We start from the raw sequence: 21,750 nt of genomic DNA on the forward strand, positions 1-21,750 counted from the left end.
TAATATATTTTATCATCACACACAATATTTTTAGTATAAAATCTATTTTTTAATAAAAAAAACAATGAAAGTGGCCGCGTACATATCGCGGGGAAAGAGAAAAAAGTGCGGATACCGCGTAGCACCCGATCCATTATTCTGACGTATTTCGAATCTCCTCTGCCTTTAGCAGTTTTTTCGAATAAGAAGTTTTGAACACAAAAAGGTTGGAATTAGTAGAAAAGTAGATTTTTTAAAAAAATTACTGTGAAATCATACGCACATTTTTTTCTTTAAAAAAATATTCCACTGAAAAATTGTTTTAATATTTTTAAGTTTTGTCGATTGAGCCTTAACTCAATTGGCATGACATTGTTGGCAACGTAGGAGGACGTGGGTTCGAGTGTGCTGAAGTGCATTATCCTCTTATTTACGGGTTGAGGAGGGGTTATGGATAATTCTAAGCATTGTGTCAAAAGAAACAGATATCAGAACCTATAATAAAATTGTTAAAAAGAATTTTTAAGTTTCAATTATGAAAAATAATAAAATTTATTTCAGTGAATGGTTAAAATTTTTTAACAGTAATAGATTACTTTTTTAAAGAAAAACTTTTGTTTGAGTTATTAGATTATAATTTTAATCACAAAAATATTCTTTTATGAAATTAATATTGTGTTTGCAATAAAAATATAAGTCGTAATTGTTTGAAAAATATTTGGTACACTGTTAGTGAAGTTTTTAAACTCTATAAATATAGTTAAGGGGTTGACAAATGTCCTATAAGAGTATAGTAAAATATTAAAAAGAAAACAAATTATTAATACTGCTTGTGAAATAAAAAAAATACAATACCAATATTCCAAATATTAACCGTAATTATTTTTAGCTTAAAGCTATACTAGTAATAATTTTAAACATGTATTTTACAACAATTTTTTTTACTTTTCAAAATTTGAATTTATTCGTAAACAATCCATGATTCTAACAAAAGTTGCTCCTGATGTGATTCCGGTCACATCATGTGATTCGTCTCAAAGGTCTTGAGATTGGACCACGCTCAAAAGGCCCAAATGCAAGATGAAAACGTTCAAAGCCCATGCAATGTTTGCATGTGAACTTTTAAAGGCCCAAACCGTCCATCTTTAATTATTTCTACAACTTTTGTTTTTAAAATATAATGGTGTCTTAATTTTGTCTAAAATAATTGATCAGATTCGTGGACGTTCCTATGAAGAAACACTTATGATACTAGAACTTATGCCTTATCAAGCATGTTATCCCATTTTAAAACTGGTTTATTCTATAGCAGCAAATGCTTGTCACAATAGGGGTTTCAATGAAGTGAGTTTAGCCATTACTCAAGCCGCAATAAATGAGGGAACTACTCTGAAAAGACTAAAACCTCGAGCTTGAGGACGGAGTTATCTGATAAAAAGACTCACTTGTCATATAACTATTACATTGAAAGATCTTGAATTTGAACCACTTGACAAATATATGTCGCGCCCAAAACCAAAAAACACCGAATGGCTAGGATGGCTAAAAAAGAGATAAATTAAGAACACAAATATGGCATATCCTAATATATAGTTGTGGAGAATTATGGGACAAAAAATAAATCCACTTGATTTTAGGCTCATTCTCTTTGGTTTACACAACCTAAAAAGTATTCTGAGAGTCTACAAAAAGATTAAAAAAAATAAGAGACTGTATCAAGAATTATGTACCCTGAAATTGTTTCCTCAACTTCCATATTTTTATTCCTTTGTTAAGCATTTTGTTTTGAAACATTTGAGTCTAGTTTTGGCATGCGTCATTTGAGTAAGTGTTTATAATAAGTTCGTCCTTGTGTATAAGTATGTTACATAGTCTTAGTTATATGAAGATATCATATGCGTGTTAAAGTATCTTTCGTGATTACGCGTGTTGCTATATTGAAGTGTCATATGTTGTTATTTTGGTGTCCTTTGTGCATTTTGATTTGTGCTTCTTTGAAATGATCTCACATTCTTTTTATATTTGTTTTGTAGGTTTATTCGGTTGGCCACTTTAAAGTCGAATGCATGCACAAGTACATTCAAGGAATCATCAAAATCCATGGGTTTAAGTTCATTTTTGTCAAGTCTCATATTTTTGTTCAAACCCTTTTATTTTCCGAGCGAATTTTCGAACCTAAACAAATAATTTGACTAATGAGTAGATCTATTTTTAACTTAAGATAAATTCCAAATACTTGTCGCGTGTATAAATTTATATATATGCCAAATACTTATTGTAAGTTATAATGTTACACCTCGTTAATATATACATGCCTATATATAGTACCTCATCCATGTACGTATATCACCTCGCCCAAGTTGTATATATTCATTTGCGGAGCTTACCATCATAAGCTTGTCTCAATTGGGTGAATTTTTCGAAATCAAGTAAATAACCCTTTCACGAACATTTCGTGCATCTTTTCATACATTGCATGTTCATATTTCACCTTTAAGGCGTCGTGTAATCATACAACATGACTTTATTTAAAAGTAGTAGACTAATGATAATAACAAATTAACTCCTACAATATACCTTTCCAAGTGTTTAAAAATTCAAATGTGCACAATTTTTTTCATAAGCAAACAAATCTCACCCTATACAAATCTTTCCAGTGTGCAATTCGATCGGATCCATTGGTTCGCAGAGCTATTTATTCGATTACAGACATTTTTGGAACACCTCTAACGGAGAGATAAATAGTCAATTTTGAAAGAACTTATTGTCAACCTCTTTCAGATATGAATCCATCTAATTCAGAAAGAAGAACTTGCATCAATATCTCAATTTCAATTCAAACATGGGTTTGATTCACACTCCATGTTCTAAGAAATATTTACCATCCGAAAAGTGGAAAAAACGGAGTCTTTGTCTAAAGAAATGTGTTGAGAAAGGGTGGATGTATAGAACCTTTTAACAAGACTCTCAAAACGGAATCTATTCCAAACATATATGTCATGGTTCCTTGTTTCAACATGGTACAAATATCTAAATTTAATATTTTTAGATGCTTTTCCAGATTTATTGTCGATACGTGACACAGATATTTCATCAATAATTTATTTTTTTATCTCGAGTAAGATTCCTTCTATTAGGAGCAATTGTTATATATAAATAAATCTCCCAATAAGACCCACCCGATGATAGTCACCACTCTAGCAGCACCTAGGTGACTCTTCTGATTGAGGAAAAGAAAGTGGACATATTTACAATGAACTGTCCTCTCTCTCCACCAAGTGAACAACCTTAACCATGGTCTTTCACTTCAATAGTTCACAAATTGTGTGAAACACACCTTCACAAAATAATTTAAAACTCTTAATTATAAATATATAATCATGTTCCTGAAATGATGAAAAAAATTTCCTATATATATATACCTGTTGAACTTTTTCAAACTGAAGCAAGGCTAGCACATGGCTAAAGTTTATCATCTTTAAGCATGTGTTTTGAGTATTACATAAATACACCATAAAAATGATTGAATGATGTTATTAACTTTTTGTATTTAATATTACATTTTGAATGGTATATATATATACTAGAAGTCAAATTGTATTTTGCTCGCTTTATAAAAATAGATAAATTAATTCATGTATATTAGATCAAAGAGCAAATTGATCATTGGGTAAAAAATTTCATCCTGCTCTACTGTTATTTCGTTAGTTATGTCTGTTTTTAACGATATAAATAAATGAATTTCTTAATAGAAAGAACTAATTTACCCTTTAATTTAATATACAGTGATTAATTTACCTATTTTCTTAGTAAAAAAGACATAATACAATTTAACTATAATATAAAAGTCTTCATTATACTTTTACCTCATAAAATCTATTTTAACAACTCGATATAAATACCAAGACTAAATTTGAACATATAATCTCAAATTTTTAAATTATTTTTAACATTTTTTGCGGAATCTCTTTTTTTACCATTAAACTAATATTTTAATTTTAAATTCAAATAAAAATATACATTCACTTTTAGATGAGAATAGTATAAGCTTGACTTTAATCAAAACTAAAGAAAGGGACATGTAGTGGTGGCAATCATGAAAGTCTGCTAATCATATTATAAATTAATAATTTAAATAGAAAATAAAACTAAATGTTTCAGATTTTATAAAATATGATTTATTAAGTAAATTAAAATATCTTAAATTTTGGAGACGATTCACTTTGTAGGTTGAAAAATTATATGTTGCGATGAAATTAGGGTTAAAAGAGTCAGATGAATTGGTTGAGAAAGATCCCCTCTGGGTGAGAGAAGGTTTATATAGGTGGATCTAATGCGACACATAGCTGTCTTTGGTTGGTCAATTGATCTGTTCAACAACTTCTAATAGATCAGTAACATGACATTGCTTAAGTCGTAAGATACGTAAGTAATAAGTGATGATTGTCTTACTAAATTGGTATGTTTGTCAAAGATGATTACTTGCGTATTTTCCACATTTGATTAAACATATCCTATAACGAAAATAAACTGATTGAAGTAACCAATAATATATGGAATTCAATATTAGTGGAATTTATTGATATATAAGTATAAATAAACCATCTAAATAATATTTTATATAAAAATCAATACCAAGTTGAATCCGATTAATTACTCAAAGTCAATTCTTTAGTTTGTGCTAACCCATGTGATAGCCACCAAGCCATAATGATGTATTGCGGCTACTACCAGCCAACGGAGGCAGCTTTGACGACTACTGTTATAACGCTGGTCACAACTCACCAACCACAGAAATGTTACAATCTACTATGTTTCCATGTTGAAAATTTTAATATTCTTTGAGTACAAGGTTACTCCTTAGTTTTAATTGATTCATAGTTATTACGAAAATCTTTGAATATGTGACAGTCATAGGTGAAGCGAGTAAAAGAAGTGTCGATATTTATCATTCGATTCTTAACTCTTTTCTTCACATTTTTTTGTCAAGATTTAATAGACTACCAGTTCGGATGACCCTTTATCACAACGTTCTCTTTGTTCAAGAATTATTCAGAATCAGCATAAGGACATGATTGGAGGAGCTGCTATTGTTCAAAGGTCTAACAGTTTCCAACTGCTGTCTATCCAAAGCTTCAAATTTGCTTAAATCTCACAATATTGATCAACATCATTGAGTGCACTGAAAACTTTAACCAACTTTGGAAGACGCCAAAATTTTCTTTTAATATGTCAACATTAGACACCAATTAGCAAACAATTATGAATTAAAGAAATAAACGATATAGTGTATTACGACTTACGAGTGCTTCCAAAGCTTTCTTTATTTTTTCATGATTATATATAATTGTTCTAGATTTTATATTAAAATATATTATAATATGATATAATTTTTTTTTTTAAATTCCCTTTCCCATGCCTTGTCGCTGCCACGTAAGTGTTGAAACATTTAAGACTTGTTTGGGCAAGTTGAAATGGGCTAGTCCTCCTTAGCTTGGACCAATCAATGGCTATTAATCATGGACCATTTTCTGCTAGTCCAAGCCGAACGTAGCCTACAATGACCACCCTGTTATTTTGTTTTGCCCATCCAAAACTTATAGGATATAAAAATGCAAAGAGAAAAGAATAGGGGATTGGGGGGAGCGACTATAATTAATTTAATAAAAACTAAAATCATTGTTAATAAGTTCATGGTTTAACTAGAAAATAGTCTTGAGAATAAAATTTTTAAAGCTGAATATATTATTTTCCATTTTTTTCTTCTGATAATCGCGGAGGAGAATAGGGTTGTTTGGGATCAAACCCATTCTCGTATACCTACAACATAATGTTCTTGTCACTAAACCAATAGATTATTGACATTTTTGGGTTTTATTTTATATTTATTTTGAGTTCAAATTTTATAATATGTAAATCCTATTTTAATTTATCCTAACGATGTAACGGTAAGATGACGAAGCACGTTAAATTAATATTTCAAACCAAAATTTTAGGTTAATTTATAAAATGGATCCCATATTTTTTTCATTTTGGGTATTTTTTTCTTTTATGTTTTTTTAATTTTATTTTTTCTTTATTTTCCATTATCTTCTGCTTCTCCCTCTATTTTTTTTCCTTCTCCATTTCTTTTAACCTAGTTTTTCTATATTTTCCATTTGTTAAAGGTAGTGCCTATACATTTGTTTTTTTCGAGTGAGGTGAGCTTAAGGAAATTTTAACAAATGGAAAATATAGAAAAACTATGTCAAAAGAAATGAAGAAGGGGGGAAAACAGATGGAGAAACAAAAGAGAATGAAAAATAAAGCAAAAAAAGAAAGTTAAAAGAACATAAAAGAAAAAAATAAATTACTCAAAATGAAAAAATATAGAGACCCATCAGCTATTTAACATAAAATTGCTTAACCTAAAAATTTTGTTTGAAATGATGATTTAACGTACCGCATCAGCTTACTGTTACATCATTAACGTCAATTAACGGCTCAGTGACTAAAATGTTACAACATGATAACATAAGTGACTAAAATGTAACTTGAGGCAAACAAAAGTAACTATTTGATAATTTACCCTATTTTAAAATTATAAATATAGAATTCAAAATCGATTAATTTAATTAATTCGATTTTGGTTTTTTCATAACTGAAACTAAATTAATATTTTAATTTAATCTGAATTTCAAAATTAATTTTAAACCGAATTGATAAAGCTTAATCTGAAAATTCAAAATCAATCTTTACACCCCACTAATATATAAATAAAACATTTTATCATAGTAAATTAATATAACGAAGCTCAAAAGCATAAATTATTAAATGTAAGCAAAGAAATTAAGGTTGATCATCATCTATAATGGAATACAAAAACATTATACTCCACAATAGCACGGGCTTGATTGATTGATTGAGTCCTCACCTGAGCATAGCCACGTGCAAATCGGAAAACGCCGCTCCCACCGACTATCGGTATCTCTCGCACGGTGGAAAGAACCTCATTTCGCCCCAAAACACTGAGGGTGCTACCATTGTATTTGCCTTCCGTGAAAGCAAAATTAGTCACCATTAACAAGCTTAATTCACCTTGCGATGCGACTGTATATGTTCCCTGTGCTTTTCCCACCGTTTTGGAGTTGATGTCGGGCTCAATTGTCAAAGGGTCATCGATGACATATACATCTCCGAACATAAACTGTGAGGAACGATTGGTCGATGGTTTTCCGTCTACGACACGAATCCCAGTAATGTTTTTGCCCGAAAGTACGTCGTGTAAGTAGAAGTGAAGGTGGGATAACTTTTCTTGCTTGAGCCCTAGTGATGATGGAGATATGTATTTACCGAAAAGCTCGGAATATCCATAGGCAACGGTGAGTCTTGAGAAGGAGGTGATGATGGTGATGAAGAAGAGGATGAGGAAGATGATGAAGCTTTGGGTTTTCAGCACTGATGCCACCATTGTCGGATTGGATCACTAGTAGATAGATAGTTCAAGACGGAGGGGGAGTTATTTATGCTTTAAAATACATACCTAACATGATGCAAATTATAATAGAAAAATAACCAAGCCATTGACATTTGATGCTCTATTTTGGCTCTGCTTGACCTTTTGATATTGATGTTTGGATTATTAATTACTGAACTTTGGCATCATCCTTCAATTCAAATGCAAAAAAGAAAAGAATTTGGGATTGAATTGAAAATTGGTTGAATTAATGATATACAATGAAAATAATCAAATCATTTTGATTATAAATGGAAAATTGGAGATTAAAAAGAACCAGCTAAAAATCGATTGTTAAATAAGTTTTTCGAAAATAATTAAAAAAATCAATTAAACCCCTCGACGAACAGTGCACTCAATTGAGCCTTTTGAATCGTGATTTGTCATGGGCTTCAACAAAAAAAAAAGAATTCAAGAAACTTAATTAGATACAAATCATGATGCAAAAGACTCAATTGGATGTACTTTTCATCAAGGGGTTTAATTAATTTTTTTAATTATTTTCAGAAGGCTTATTTAACATTTTAGCCTTTTATTTTTAACAAATTTTTTTTTTATTTTTCCATTATATTTTAGGGTGGCAGAGCCAAAAAAAAATTTTGGGACGGAATTAAATTGTACATTTTTACAAAAGTAAAAATGTAATTTCTCCATTTTAATAGTCAGAAAATTTCTCGCTTGAGCCCTAATGATGATGGAGATATGTATTTGCCGAAAATCTCAGAATTCGACCGACATTTGGCAATGACGGTGATAAAGAAGAGAAGAAGGAAGATGATGAAGCTATGGATTTTGAGCATTGAGGACGCCATACTAGCACATAAGTGATAGTTGAAGAGTTGAAAAACAATGGGGGTATTTATTTTTAAAATGCACACTTAACATGATGCAATTTATAATACCAAGAGTATCCCACCACGGCATTGACATCTGATGTATCTGTTTTTCACCGTCTTTGAGTACCTTTTATTTCTTAATATAGTTATTGATATATATATACATCATCAATTAGTTTATTTTGATATTTTCTAAACATAAATATTTCCAATCATTATTTGAACGAAATATTAAAATTCAAATGTTGTAGCATCATTGTCAAGCACGTCAAATCACCGACAAGCACGTTGAATTTAGCTGTACGAAAAATTGAAAATTATTAGTCTTCTAAACACTCAAAAATTTCACTAGATAATATTCTTTTGTTTTTTAATTTTTTTTGTGCCTAGTAACTTTATATTAGTTAGTATTTATAGTGATGATTCCCCATAAAAGACCACCAACTTTACATCTCACTATTACACACACCGACATGCGAAGATGGCGGGCAACAAAACATGGGTCATTCCCACGAACCAAAACATGAAAAAACTTTTAAAATTAAAATTAAATATTTGTATTAAAATTAAGCGGAATTAATTGATGAATCAAAACACAAACACATAAATAAAATGCTAGGACGCAATTACTAAATCGATCCCCATAACGAGGCCACATTCATGGTCGCAAATTATCTACCTCCAACATTAGGAACAATATTAAGGCCTTGTAAAAGACCACAATATGCGTTTATTTGCGAACAAAAGCCAAAGAAACAAGTAATTGTTGGGGATTCTACTTAAATACCACTTTTAGTTTGAATAGAATTAATCCCGAATCATAAATTTGTGCATATGCTTATAAAAATTACGTATTTAGAACACAGTCGTGTGTTTTAAAATAACATATAATAAATAATGAAATGTATGGTTTGAAATTAATTAATAATAACACATGCAGTATGTACATTATTAAAATAAAAAAATGAGATTAAATTTTGAGTAAAACGAAATTTAAACACGTAAATACATCAGATTAAGAGTATTAAATACACTGCAATTATTTATCGTGGTGTAGTGATAAAGAACTTGTTTATAAATCCTTTGAACATGTATTTGACCTTAAATATGTTAATTTTAATTTATTTTTTAACCATTATATAAAAGTATATAAAGACAAAATTACCATCAAAATAATAATAGCATTCATTTAATAGAAAGGGAAAATTAGTTTTTTTTCTCAATTGAGTTGGTACTTGGTTAACCTGTACCAACTCAGTCAAAAGTTTAAATAATTGTAACGACCCAAAAGTTAGTAGTGTCGAAAAATGCGGTTTCAGGACCTCGTTTCCGTAAACCGAGCTTGTAAATATTAAATTAAAATATTTACGAAGTTCATATAATAGAATATTAAATTTTGGTCCTTCAATTTTGCCTATTAATTGCTTAATTTAGGTACAGGGATTAAATTGTAAAAATTTATCACTATGGATTTTTAATCGGCCAAAGACTTAAGGACTTAAATTGCAATTAAACTAAGGTCTAATTATACAAATAAACCATTATAAAAATGAGTATAGTGCCCGGTTATTGTTATTATTATTATTAAAAGTTATAATTAAATTATAAAATGTAAATATTAAACAAAAACAAGTGGACATAAAGAGAATTCATTTTTTCTTTCTTCTTCATCAACACCGAATATTCAAGATGAAGAAACCAAGAATCGGCCTTTAAGGGTTTCTAGTTTTAACAATAAATTGGTACGTGCAATTAGGTCATTTTCTTGTAATCTTTATATTTTTGAGGTCATGGGAGGTTGATTTATCTAGTCCATATACCAATTTGTAAAAATGTTAAAGTTTTTGAAAGTTTTAATTGTTGATTTCTTGAAGTTTTAGGTGTTAAATTGATAGATTTTAAGCTTAGATATGAAAAATGACTAAATTATAAAACTTAATTAATAGTTTCGTGCATTAGGAACCAAACTGAATAAAATGTAAAATTGACCATAGGAATGAGAAATAGGAGATCCCTAATGGGAAATAGTGAAATCGGATTTCAATTTGGAGCTTTAAATTGGAAGTTATGTTTGTCTTGGTTTTAGGGACTAAATTGAATAAATTGCAAAATATGTATGATTTTCAAAATTAATGTGGTTTGATATGGAATTTGATATTGTATTATGATTGAATTATTATTCGTAGCTAAATACGACATAAGATTATCGAAAGGGAAAAGAAAGGTGAGAGCCGACTACGAGTGACGCGAGCTTTCGATTTGTATTTCTATGATCCAATTCAATTTAATTATTGTGTATTCATGTTAAATTACATGATTTAGTTATGAGGTAAGTATATAATATTTGTATGAGTTAAGATGAGATGTTTGATATGGTATACCAAGATAGAGGATTAAATTGAATAGAATAGAAAGTTGCATGGCTTATTTGATATATATAATTGATATGAAATTGGGTTGAGATATTTTATATACGGTACTGTAAAGGTTAACTAATAATGAATTGAGATTGATGGATTGTGAATTGAACATATAATGACATTGGAAATAGGTTGCCTATTAAATGTACAGGTTATACTTCGATTCATCCAATGATACAGTGTATGTGCTAGTATAATTGATTTGGCTTGTCCGATGATGCACTGTGTGTGCCAATATAATTGCTTCGGCTTGTCCGATGATGCACTATGTGTGCCAATATATTTCCTTCAGTTTATCCGATGATGCACTATGGTGCCAAATTGGGATATAGGTTGGCTAATTTGTATATCCGTCTTGAAATGTGACTAAGGTTAACTGGATTATATAAACATGATTTGGCTAGGTTGTATGGTAGATTGAAATGAAATATGAATTGATTTGGTATATTTGCTTACATATGAATTATGATATTTGATAGCATGTGAAAGACCATGCGAATTAGCTAGAAACGAGCCTTGGGGGTCGATTGAGTATTTACGAGCCAACAGACTCAAAAATGATTAAATTGATGAGATGAAATTAAATATGTAAATCGATGAATGTGTGTATATATATATATGAGTATATGCTTATAGATGGTGATATGAAATAACCAAATGAATCGATCACTAAGCCTATGTTACAATTTGGTAATACAAATTAGTTTAATAATAAACTTGAATTGATTATTTGTATTTGAATAACATTTATGTTAGATTGATTTGATTTATAGAAATACCACTGAGTTTTATCACTTGGCGTGCGATTTGTTTTTCTGTACGTAGGTTAGGTCCCAAACGAGATCCCGAACATCGACTTCAGCATCCAGTCAAAATCTCGGACTCGATAATGTTTGTATAAATCTCTTTTGTTGGTTATAAGGAATGTACCTAGGTTGAGTCAGATTTGGTATACAAAGTTTTGTGTATATGCACTTAGAGTTTAATGATTAATGTTAGAATTTGGTTAAATGCATATAGCTTGTAATAGAGTTAAAGTTTTGATATGAAATGGTATATATATATATGAACTTGGTGAAATAGGCAAGTATGTAAATGATTTAAATGCCTTGCATTAGGTAAATGGGTTGTAGGCGATAAGGTATTGGCCTAACGTTAGAAAAGGCATTAGTTTGCATAACCTGATGTTAATATGTTGCAAATATGAGATGATTATAATGGTTATATGTTTAGGAACTGGTTCGGAAAATTTCAGGTTGCTAAACAAAGAAAAATTGCAGAAATAGTATGTGATGTTGCAACGTTAAACGTATGCCCTCACAACGAGAAATGACCTATAATGTCACAGTGAGACGAGGAACTCCCTCATGTCGCAACATCAAACCTGTACTTTGAATTCTTTACAATTCAGTCCTGATTCGGTCTCAGGTTAGCATTAGAGCTTTCGTAAGCTCGCATAAGACGCATAAATGGTTTTTTTATTGTAATATTTGTTTATGATATTTTTATTTATATGTCCAACGATATGAATTTTATTTAAATTTGATTGAAGTTGCTCCAACAATAAATGTGACACCTTATAGCTCGAACTTGACTATTAGTCGAGTATGAGATGTTATAATAATAGTATATATTAGCACGTCTCCCCATCATTTCAAAAAATTAGGTTCAAAATTTGATTATATTATTTATAATATATATATAAGTTTTTGAGATAATATAATTTTTTATCCTTGAACTTTGCAAATAGGTCCATTTTGGTACATGTACTTGAACTGGGCAACTAGATTCATTTTGGTCCCTGAACATGGACTCTGTCAAGATTTGATGATGTGGCCAATGTTCTTAAAATATGACTAGATTGGACCAAGAACCGATCAGTATACTAGTTCAAACAAATTGAATTGGTAACTACTCGAAACGGGTAAAAATTGAAAACTAGGACAAAAACTAATAGTTAAGTAGGTTGTACGAGTTCAATTATTTTTTAATTTTCTTATGAATTTTTAATTATTTGTTTAATTAGTATTGATTTAGAAGTTGAATTGAGCAAATTAATTGAATAAAAAAACTAGTGATTCGACCGGTTCAACCACTGGTCCAATTATTAGAACACTATATGTGACGTTATAATATAGTACCAAATCATCACCTAAAAATTTATTTAAGTTTTTTTTTAATTTTCAAGTGATGATGTGGCACAATTTCAAAGTGTCGCATCATCAAGCTTTTATATTTTTCAAGTTTAAGGACCAAAGTGAATCTAGTTGCCAAGTTCAGATACTAAAGTGAATAGGAAAAGTACCAGTACGAAGTAGACCTAATTGTCAAGTTTAAGGGCAAAAAGTTATATTATCTCAAATTCTTTTGACATTTTATTTATGTTATATATATAAGGTTTTACCAGTAAATTAGCCTCCAAACTATATTTCAATTCTTACATTGGTCCTTCAATTTTTTTTGTCAAAAATATACTTAAATTATTATTTTTTTTATGTTTACCCAAAAATAATACCAACCAATAAGAAACTCATGGCACATTCTTATTGGACACTATATACTTTTTGGGTAAAAATGAGATAAAATTGATAGTTCAGTATTATTTTGACAAATAAAAAACTTTTAAGGACCAATATAAAAATTGAATATAATTTAAGGGTCAATTTACTAATAAAGCATAGATATAATGATTTTAACCATTGTTATAAATCACACCAAATACAATAATTGTATCACAATGGAAATATAATTTAAACACAAGAATATCAAAAAATAACATGATCTCATGGTATGAATGGGTGAATATGTTAAAAATTATATAAAATAAAGGGTAAATTATATTAGTAGTCACTTAATTTTTAGTAACTTTTTTTTTGTCAACTAATTATGAAAAGTTACAAAATGGTTATTCAACTAGTCGATTTCATCTTTTTTGGTCACCAACTATTAGATGACTAATGGAAAAATGATGTGGCGGCTTTTAAAATTGGCATAATAGAAATTTTAACTCTGAACATTTATACATTGTGTCAATTTAGTCTTAATTCTAAAAAATTTAACCCCCAATATTTACATATCATGTAATTTATTTTATTTTATTTTATTGTAGTTTTACTTTTCTTTGTGACCCTTTCACCGAAAAAGCTATAAAAACAAATTTATTAGCTATATTTAATCGAAAATATACCAAAAATAGAAACAACCAAAAATCCAATATAATAATTTCATTTTTTTTCTTATTATTTTAAATTTAATCATCAATGTCACAAAGAAAAGAAAAACTGTAAAAAATATTAAATTGCATAATATATATAAATGTTGAGAGTTAAATTTTTTAGAATCAACACTAAATTGACACAATGTATAAGTGCCAATTGTAAAATAAGTAACTTTTTGTGTATTTTAACTATTAGTGAACAAAAATAAAAAGTTGAATAGTTAGGTGATCATTTTTTTATTTTTTCATAATTAAGTGAAAAAAAATACTATTGAGGAGACTACCAATATAGTTTATCCTGTAATAAATTATTTTTATAAACATTTAGATAAAATTATAAGGGAATAATTTATATTAGGATGATCCAAAAATATAATAGTTTTTAAGCAACAATAAAACAGTGTCACATTATCAATTTTTAAATATGTACAAATATTATTATACACTCATTTCATGCTAATAGTTTGAGTTGAAGGAGAAGCTTCATGGAAAGATTTTGAAATCGGGTCAATGGTCGAATTGATTAGACTACCGATTTTGGGTTTGATCAGTCCGGCTAATTTGACCAATTTAATTGAATAAATTATTAAAAATAAAATAAAAAATTAATTCAACTGATCGGTTCAACCAGTCCAACCCCTTATTCTGGAATAGTACCTCAACCACTTATCAATCCAACTAATCCGATTTTGAAAACAATGTTTCTTGCTCCTTCAAGAATATTGGAGAAGATGCTTTGTGAAAAAAGTTTGTGCTCCATGAGGGAAGATTTCTTGTGTGACCTTTGAGTCCAAATATGTGTTTAGGCTAATAACCCTTTACAAACCTTGTTATTTGGGTTAATCAATTCATTTGATCTAAATTGTTTGTATTTGTCTGGACTTGAACCTATACTTAATTTTTTTTTGTCTAAACCTATGAAACATTAGGTATTAATAAATTCCATTATCAATAGAGAAGGAAAATTATATGAACAACAAAATAATCATGTGATGAACAATAGTAAATTCAACCCTAAATGTAGGCAATAAAATATGTGAGAAATTAAGCTAATCATCAACAATAATGGAATACAAAAACTGTAACACCCCTTACCCGAGACCGTTTCCGGAGTCGAGCACGAGGCATTACTTAGCTTATCTTACCAATTCGGAGCATAAAAACTAGGTTTGAAAATTTATTTCATTATTCGCAGCAAATCTGTCCAATCGCGCAGCAGTTACTAAATTAATTATAACTTGAGCTACAGAACTCGAAATTTAATTCCGTAAATTTTCCCTGAAACTAGACTCATATATCTACTCACCATAAAATTTTTAGAATTTTTGGTTCAGCAAATTAGTACAGTTTATTAGTTAAAGTCTCCCCTGTTTCACCACCTGACTGCCCTGACCTCTAGTCACTAAAAATAAGTTTTCTCACTGTAGGATTTTCATATGAAGTTCTTACTTGTTTATACAGAAAATAGACTCATTAAGAAATCTAAGCATGTAAATTTCAACTCATAACCATTTTTGTACAATTTGTAATTATTTTCTAAACTCAGAACAGGGGACTCCAAAAACGGTTCTGACCCTATCTTACTAAAATTCACATATCTTAAAATATAAATTTCCTTTTTCTACACCGTTATTTTTCCATGAAAATAGACTCAACAAGCTTTAATTCCATATATCATTCACCCTCTAATTCATTTTATACTATCTTGGGTGATTTTTCAAATTCACGTCACTGTGCTGCCTGAATTCTGTTTCTTTGCAAAATTTTATCCTTTCATGATTTCCATGCATAATTTATCACCTAATCTTTCATAACAACAAACACCTTCATCCTTAATCATTTTAATAACCATACATCATCAAATACTTACACATCACTCATTAGCAAAATCATCATTACAAACATACAAAATAACTAAATCCCTATACATGCCATAACTCAAACGTGTTTCGATATAAAATACCGAGCAGTTGTAGTTGATAGTGTGGACGATCTCCGACTTCTTTAGGATCCTTGAAGTAGCTTTGCAATACTATAAGAGAAAGAGAAATAAAAGAAGTAAGCATAAAGCTTAGTAAGTTTACTAGCAAATAAATAACAATATTTAACTTAAATAATTAAACTCAATGTCTATATCTCTAGTTTACTCTTTAGTTAATCTCATACTAGTTCTCTTACTTGTTTACTTAGAATACTTGTGTGCATAACTTACTCAATCCTTGCTGCATCGTTGAACATCAATTGATAGTATAATAAGTTCTTAAGTCTTACAACTTACCTGAGCTTGCCATTTATGCTTTAAACTGAACTTTCATGAACATGATTCGTTTACAAGCCCGTTGAGCTACATTGGAATAATAAGGATACTCGGGTCTCTTCTGATAATAACATGCCAAAGCCATGTCCCAGACATGGTCTTACATGGGATGTTCTCGTGATGGTGCCCATGCCATGTCCCAGACATGGTCTTATAGGGGACCTCTCATCTCGGTGCCAACGCCATGTCCCAGACATGGTCTTACATGGGACCTCTCGTCTCGGTGCCCATGCCATGTCCCAGACATGGTCTTACAGGGGACCTCTCATGATCTTAAGGATGCCAATGCCATGTCCCAGACATGGTCTTACATGGGATCTCTTTACCCAAATGTCATGACATTCGTATCCAGTACCATCCTTATGTATCAACAGGACTTTTAAATTTTAATTCTCTATCATTTCATGCTTGGATCATCATCAAATAAATTCATAAAATAAATTCATAATTGCTGGAAATTAACAGCATTAATAATAAATATTGAAATATTGCATTTATTTACCGTAAACTTACCTCGGTACCAATTATAGCCAAATTCACCAACTTAGTCTTCAACTTTATTCTTCCCTTTGTCTAACCTCGAGTTTCGTACTTCTTGATCTAAAATAGTAAATTTAACTTATTTAATAATCACATTCATCAAAACAGCCCTCGACTCTAACTTTTTCAAAATTACAATTTTGCCCCTAAACTTTTACATAATTACATTTTTTCCCCAAGGCTCGGAAATTAAACTTCATCTCTTATTCTTATGTTTTATAACATTCTGAACATTTTTCCCTTCTATGGCAACATCAAATTCCCACTCTAACATGTACTTATGAACATTAGGTATTTTTACCGATTATGTCGTTTTACTCGTTTTCACTTAAAATCGCTTAGCAAAAGTTGTTTAACATAATTTATAGCTTCATATTCTATCATAAAACATCAAAATAAATACTTTTCACCTATGGGTATTTTTCCAAATATAAACCCTAGGTTAAATTATTGCTAGAATAAGCTAAATTAAGCTACCGGGATCTCAAAAACGTAAAGAACATTAAAAACGGGGCTTGGGATCACTTACTATGGAGCTTGGAAGCTTGAAAACCCTAACTATGGCTTCCCCCCTTGCTGATTTCGTTCATATGAAGAAGATGATGATTTTTGCCATCTTTTTCCCTTTTAATTCATTTTAATTACTAGATTACCAAATTGCCCCTAACTTAAAAATTTTCTATTTCACTTATCTCATGTCCATTTTTGTCTACCAAGTTACCAATGGTATAATTACCATATAAGGACCTCCAATTTAAAGTTTCATAACAATTGGACACCTCTAACATGTAGAACTCAACTTTTGCACTTTTTACAATTTAGTTCTTTTGACTAAATTGAGTGCCCAAACGTCGAAATTTTCGAACGAAATTTTCAAAAAATCATTTTGTGAAATTGTAGACCATAAAAATATAAGAAAAATAAAATTTTTCTCATCGGATTTGTGGTTCCGAAACCACTGTTCCGATAACCTCAAATTTGGGCCATTACAAAAACATTATACTCCACAATAGCATGGATTTGAGTGATTGAATGAGTCTTTGCTTGAGCATAACCTCGAGCGAATCAGAAAACACCGCTCCCACCAACAATCGGCATCTCTCTCACGGCGGAAAGAACCTCATTGCGCCCCAAAACACTAAGAGTGCTACCATTGTATTTACCTTCCGTGAAAGCAAAGTTGAGCACCATTAACAAGCTTAATTCCGCTTGCGACACGACCACATATGATCCTTGCGCTTTTCCCACCATTTTTGAGTTGACATCGGGCTCGATCATCAAAGGGTCATCGACAACATATACATCTCCGAAGATCAATGGTGAGGAACGGTTGGTCAAGGGTGCTTCAGCTGCGACACGGATTGCAGTGGCGTTTTTACCGGAGATTACATCGTGGAAGTAGAAGTGAAGGTGAGATAACCTTTCTCGCTTGAGACCCAATGATGATATAGATATGTATTTGCCAAAAACCTCAGAATCCGACCGACGACCAGCGATGACAGTGATGAAGAAGAGAATAAGGAATAAGATGAAGCTATGGGTTTTGAGCATTGACGACGCCATATTAGCACATAGATGATAGTTCAAGAGTTGAAATATAAGGGGGGTTGGTATTTATTTTCGAAATGCACACTCAACTTGACGCAATTTATAATACCAAAAGTATCCCACCAAGGCGTTGACGTTTGACTTTTCACCTTTTATTTCTCAATATAGTTATTGATGTGCAGATTATTCATTATTTTATTTTGGCATCATCCTCGTGTGAAAACAAGAAAATAATTTACAGCTAAACTTGATGTTGAATCATAAAATAGGTGGTTTAAGTGATTCAATTGATTTTTTTTATTGAGTCTTAATTTGATTAGCATTAATATTGTTGTTAACGTAAGAAGACGTAGGTTCGTGCATACTGAAGCGTGTTTATCTTCTTATTTAAATGTTGAAATTGATTATGAATAATTTATAAAAAATAATAATAATATCCTTTTCAATCCGCAAAAATAAAATAAAAAATTGTTAAAATTGGGTTTTTTATTATTTTACTTTTAATAAAAATATTTCTTTTTCGTTTTTATCTTTGATTTATCATTTTTCTAATTTTAGTAACTTTTTAATATTTATTTCAAATCTTTTATGATTTTTTAAATTATTCTCAAATAAGTTAAATTGAAGTTTAAGCCCTCGAAAACATATTTTAATTTTCCCCCTCGTAAAATATTTAGTGTGGAATTAAATATTTTGTAATTCTTTACGTGTTTTTTTAAAGAAATAATTATTTTGGTCTTAATTTTAATTTAATTTTTAATCAATATTCAAGTGGGTTAATTGTTAAGTTAATATAAAATGGTTTTAAACATAATTTAATTCTTTTAATTAGATTATAATCTTTTGATGTTGTAGTTTTAATAATTTTGAATGTGCAAAATTGTATTTCTCAAGTTAAATTATTATTTAATAAATTTCATTATGTTTTAAATGGTAAATATGAAACACGATATAGAAATCCATGACTTTACAGTAACCTTCTAAGCAGAAGCGAAGCCCTACCATGAAATTATAAATTAGTAATAGTAAAATTACATTTTGATTTCTCAAATAATAAAATTTTGATGTAATTCTTTAAAAATTATAAAGATATAGGCTATTAAAATGGTGAAATTATATTTTTACTGACATAAAACTATACAATTTAGTTTCGTCCCCAAAAATATTTCTGTTTAAGATATAGAAATGCTATTATCTCAACCAACCAATATAATAATGAAAAAGGATTGTATGGAACTGCGATTCCACGTCACCCCTATTCATTCCCAATAAGAAAATGACAAATCAGAGTTTTAATTTTAGCTTTTAGCATTTTTAGTTGGATTTAATTTTTTTCAGGAGGAAAAAGCCAGAAATCAAGAGAAAAAATATGATTTGCCACTTTTTTATTGAAAAGAGATAATGATGATATGGGATTACAGTTTCATACAATCCATTCTCTATAATAATTGCTTCACAAATCAAATGAAAAAGTTAAAATTTATAAGATTTATATAATCTTTAATTGTTACTTTGTCATATCCATTGGATTTTTTCCTTAGTTAGTTAAATAAATTTGGGTGATTACGAAAGGGTTGTTGGATTGCGTTTCTTACAAAATATTGTTCGTTTTAAGGGGTATTTGATTTAAGAAATATATGGTTACATTTAGTAATAATATTACGAGAATTTGAGATTATGGATGATATATCATATTATGTTGTTTGATTCTTATTCGTCGAATTTAATATTTATGTATCTGATCGACAGAATCTAAAATTTCTTAGAAGTACATTTTAAATTACTTTTATTATAAAATTTGTTTTTTTAATAAGTTTAGTTCTAAATATTCGATGTTGAAATAAATTTATAAATCACGATTATAATAATTCATGAAAAGTTTGCATCATTAATCGTCATTATAATTAGGAATAATGGCAAGTTTTACCCCTCCACTTTTGGGTACATTACCCTAATACTGTTAAAAATGATGACTTGACATGTTGACCAATTAGGTGGTGCCATGTGGCACTTTATTGACTCGTTGACTATGAGTTCATGGGCATCTCAGCAATAAGCCCAACAACATTTTTCTCCCCCAAATTATTGATTTTTTTTTTCACGTTTTTCTTGTTTTCTTTTTCTTTGGTTTTCTTCTGTTTCCTTAAACCACTATTTATGACATAAACATGGTTTATTTGCATATAAGCCCTTGGTACAATTACCACTCAAGAATTGGCTCAAATTCAAATTAACTCCAACTAGTTTTTAATCACTGCATAATTTAGTTCTAGTACTATTTATGTAATAAATTAATCAATTTAATCACTAATTAATTATATTTAATTATTTACTAAATATTTTTATTTCTAATTTAATTCCTAATATTTCTATTTTCTAATTTCACACTTACTTTGTAACTACTCGATAAAAAAATATTTGGACGATTCGATTTAATAAATTTGACTTCGAAACCAAGTTTTTTTCAACATCGATGGAAATTGAGTTGTTACAATTATCACTTATAATTATAACCACATTAATATACTAAAAATAAATTATTAGAATAAATATAATAATTATAATTTTAAGGTATCACATCTACTGTTTCACAGTAAATAAAAAGTTGTTTTTTAAATCATTTTAAATTTTTTTAGAACAAAAAAACTAAATTGATTAAAATAATAAAAAATAATAAACAATTTTGTTTAAAATATAGAATTATGCTCGTAATCTAAGATCTCTAAATAATAAATTGGAATGAGATTATGTCCTATATCAGAGCATCTTAACACTATTAGGGAATATAAAATTACGTGATGACTGAAATATTAAAAATCTAAATAATGTAATGTGATTGTGAAAATGTACATAATATTACTAGCCATAATATAAGTTAAATTTTTGGAGGAAACATTGTTGGGAGCCTCGAACCCCAAACATGAATCGTAAAACGAACATAAAAATATTAAAAAGGTTAATCTCTTTACTGGTTAAAAAAACTTATTTAATACATGAGTTATTATTTTATTGTTAGTGGAGTTTTTTAACTCCACAAATAAAATTAAATGATTGACAATTTTCTATTTTAATTCATTATTAATTTTTTAATATTTACCGTTACTACACTAGCAATGGACCAAATAATTTTGAATTAATGTAAATTTTGACCTTTGAATTTGGCAACTTGATCCACTTTGGTACGTATAGTTTTTTGGGTCCATTTTAGTACTTGAATTTGACAATTAGGTCTGTTTTGGTCCCTGAGCTTGAAAATTATAAAAATTTGATGATGTGGCTCAGTCTCAAAGTGCCGCATCACCAAATGTTGACGGAATTCAAGCTTAGGGATCAACTCAAGTTTAGGTATAAAAGTGAACAAAAAATTATAGGTATCAAATTGGACCTAATTGCTAAGT

At 29.5% G+C, this 21,750-nt stretch overlaps 2 protein-coding genes across 2 annotated transcripts; both read right to left on the reverse strand.

Annotated features, from left to right (window-relative positions):
• Window positions 1–6,722: 6,722 nt before the first annotated feature.
• On the reverse strand, window positions 6,723–7,464 carry LOC107898344 (dirigent protein 22). Its single transcript, XM_016823855.2, has one exon. It carries the CDS (start codon window positions 7,427–7,429, stop codon window positions 6,821–6,823), a length of 609 nt encoding a protein of 202 aa, XP_016679344.2. The 5' UTR covers window positions 7,430–7,464; the 3' UTR covers window positions 6,723–6,820.
• Window positions 7,465–16,777: 9,313 nt separating this feature from the next.
• LOC107898343 (dirigent protein 21) lies at window positions 16,778–18,393 on the reverse strand. Its single transcript, XM_041090923.1, has 2 exons — window positions 17,968–18,393; window positions 16,778–16,864 (listed from the first exon to the last, which is right to left on the reverse strand). The coding sequence occupies exons 1-2, from the start codon at window positions 18,365–18,367 to the stop codon at window positions 16,809–16,811; spliced, it is 456 nt and encodes a 151-aa protein (XP_040946857.1). The 5' UTR covers window positions 18,368–18,393; the 3' UTR covers window positions 16,778–16,808.
• Window positions 18,394–21,750: the final 3,357 nt, after the last annotated feature.

Source organism: Gossypium hirsutum, chromosome D04 (genome assembly GCF_007990345.1).
Source record: "Gossypium hirsutum isolate 1008001.06 chromosome D04, Gossypium_hirsutum_v2.1, whole genome shotgun sequence".
Classification (NCBI taxonomy): domain Eukaryota; kingdom Viridiplantae; phylum Streptophyta; class Magnoliopsida; order Malvales; family Malvaceae; genus Gossypium; species Gossypium hirsutum.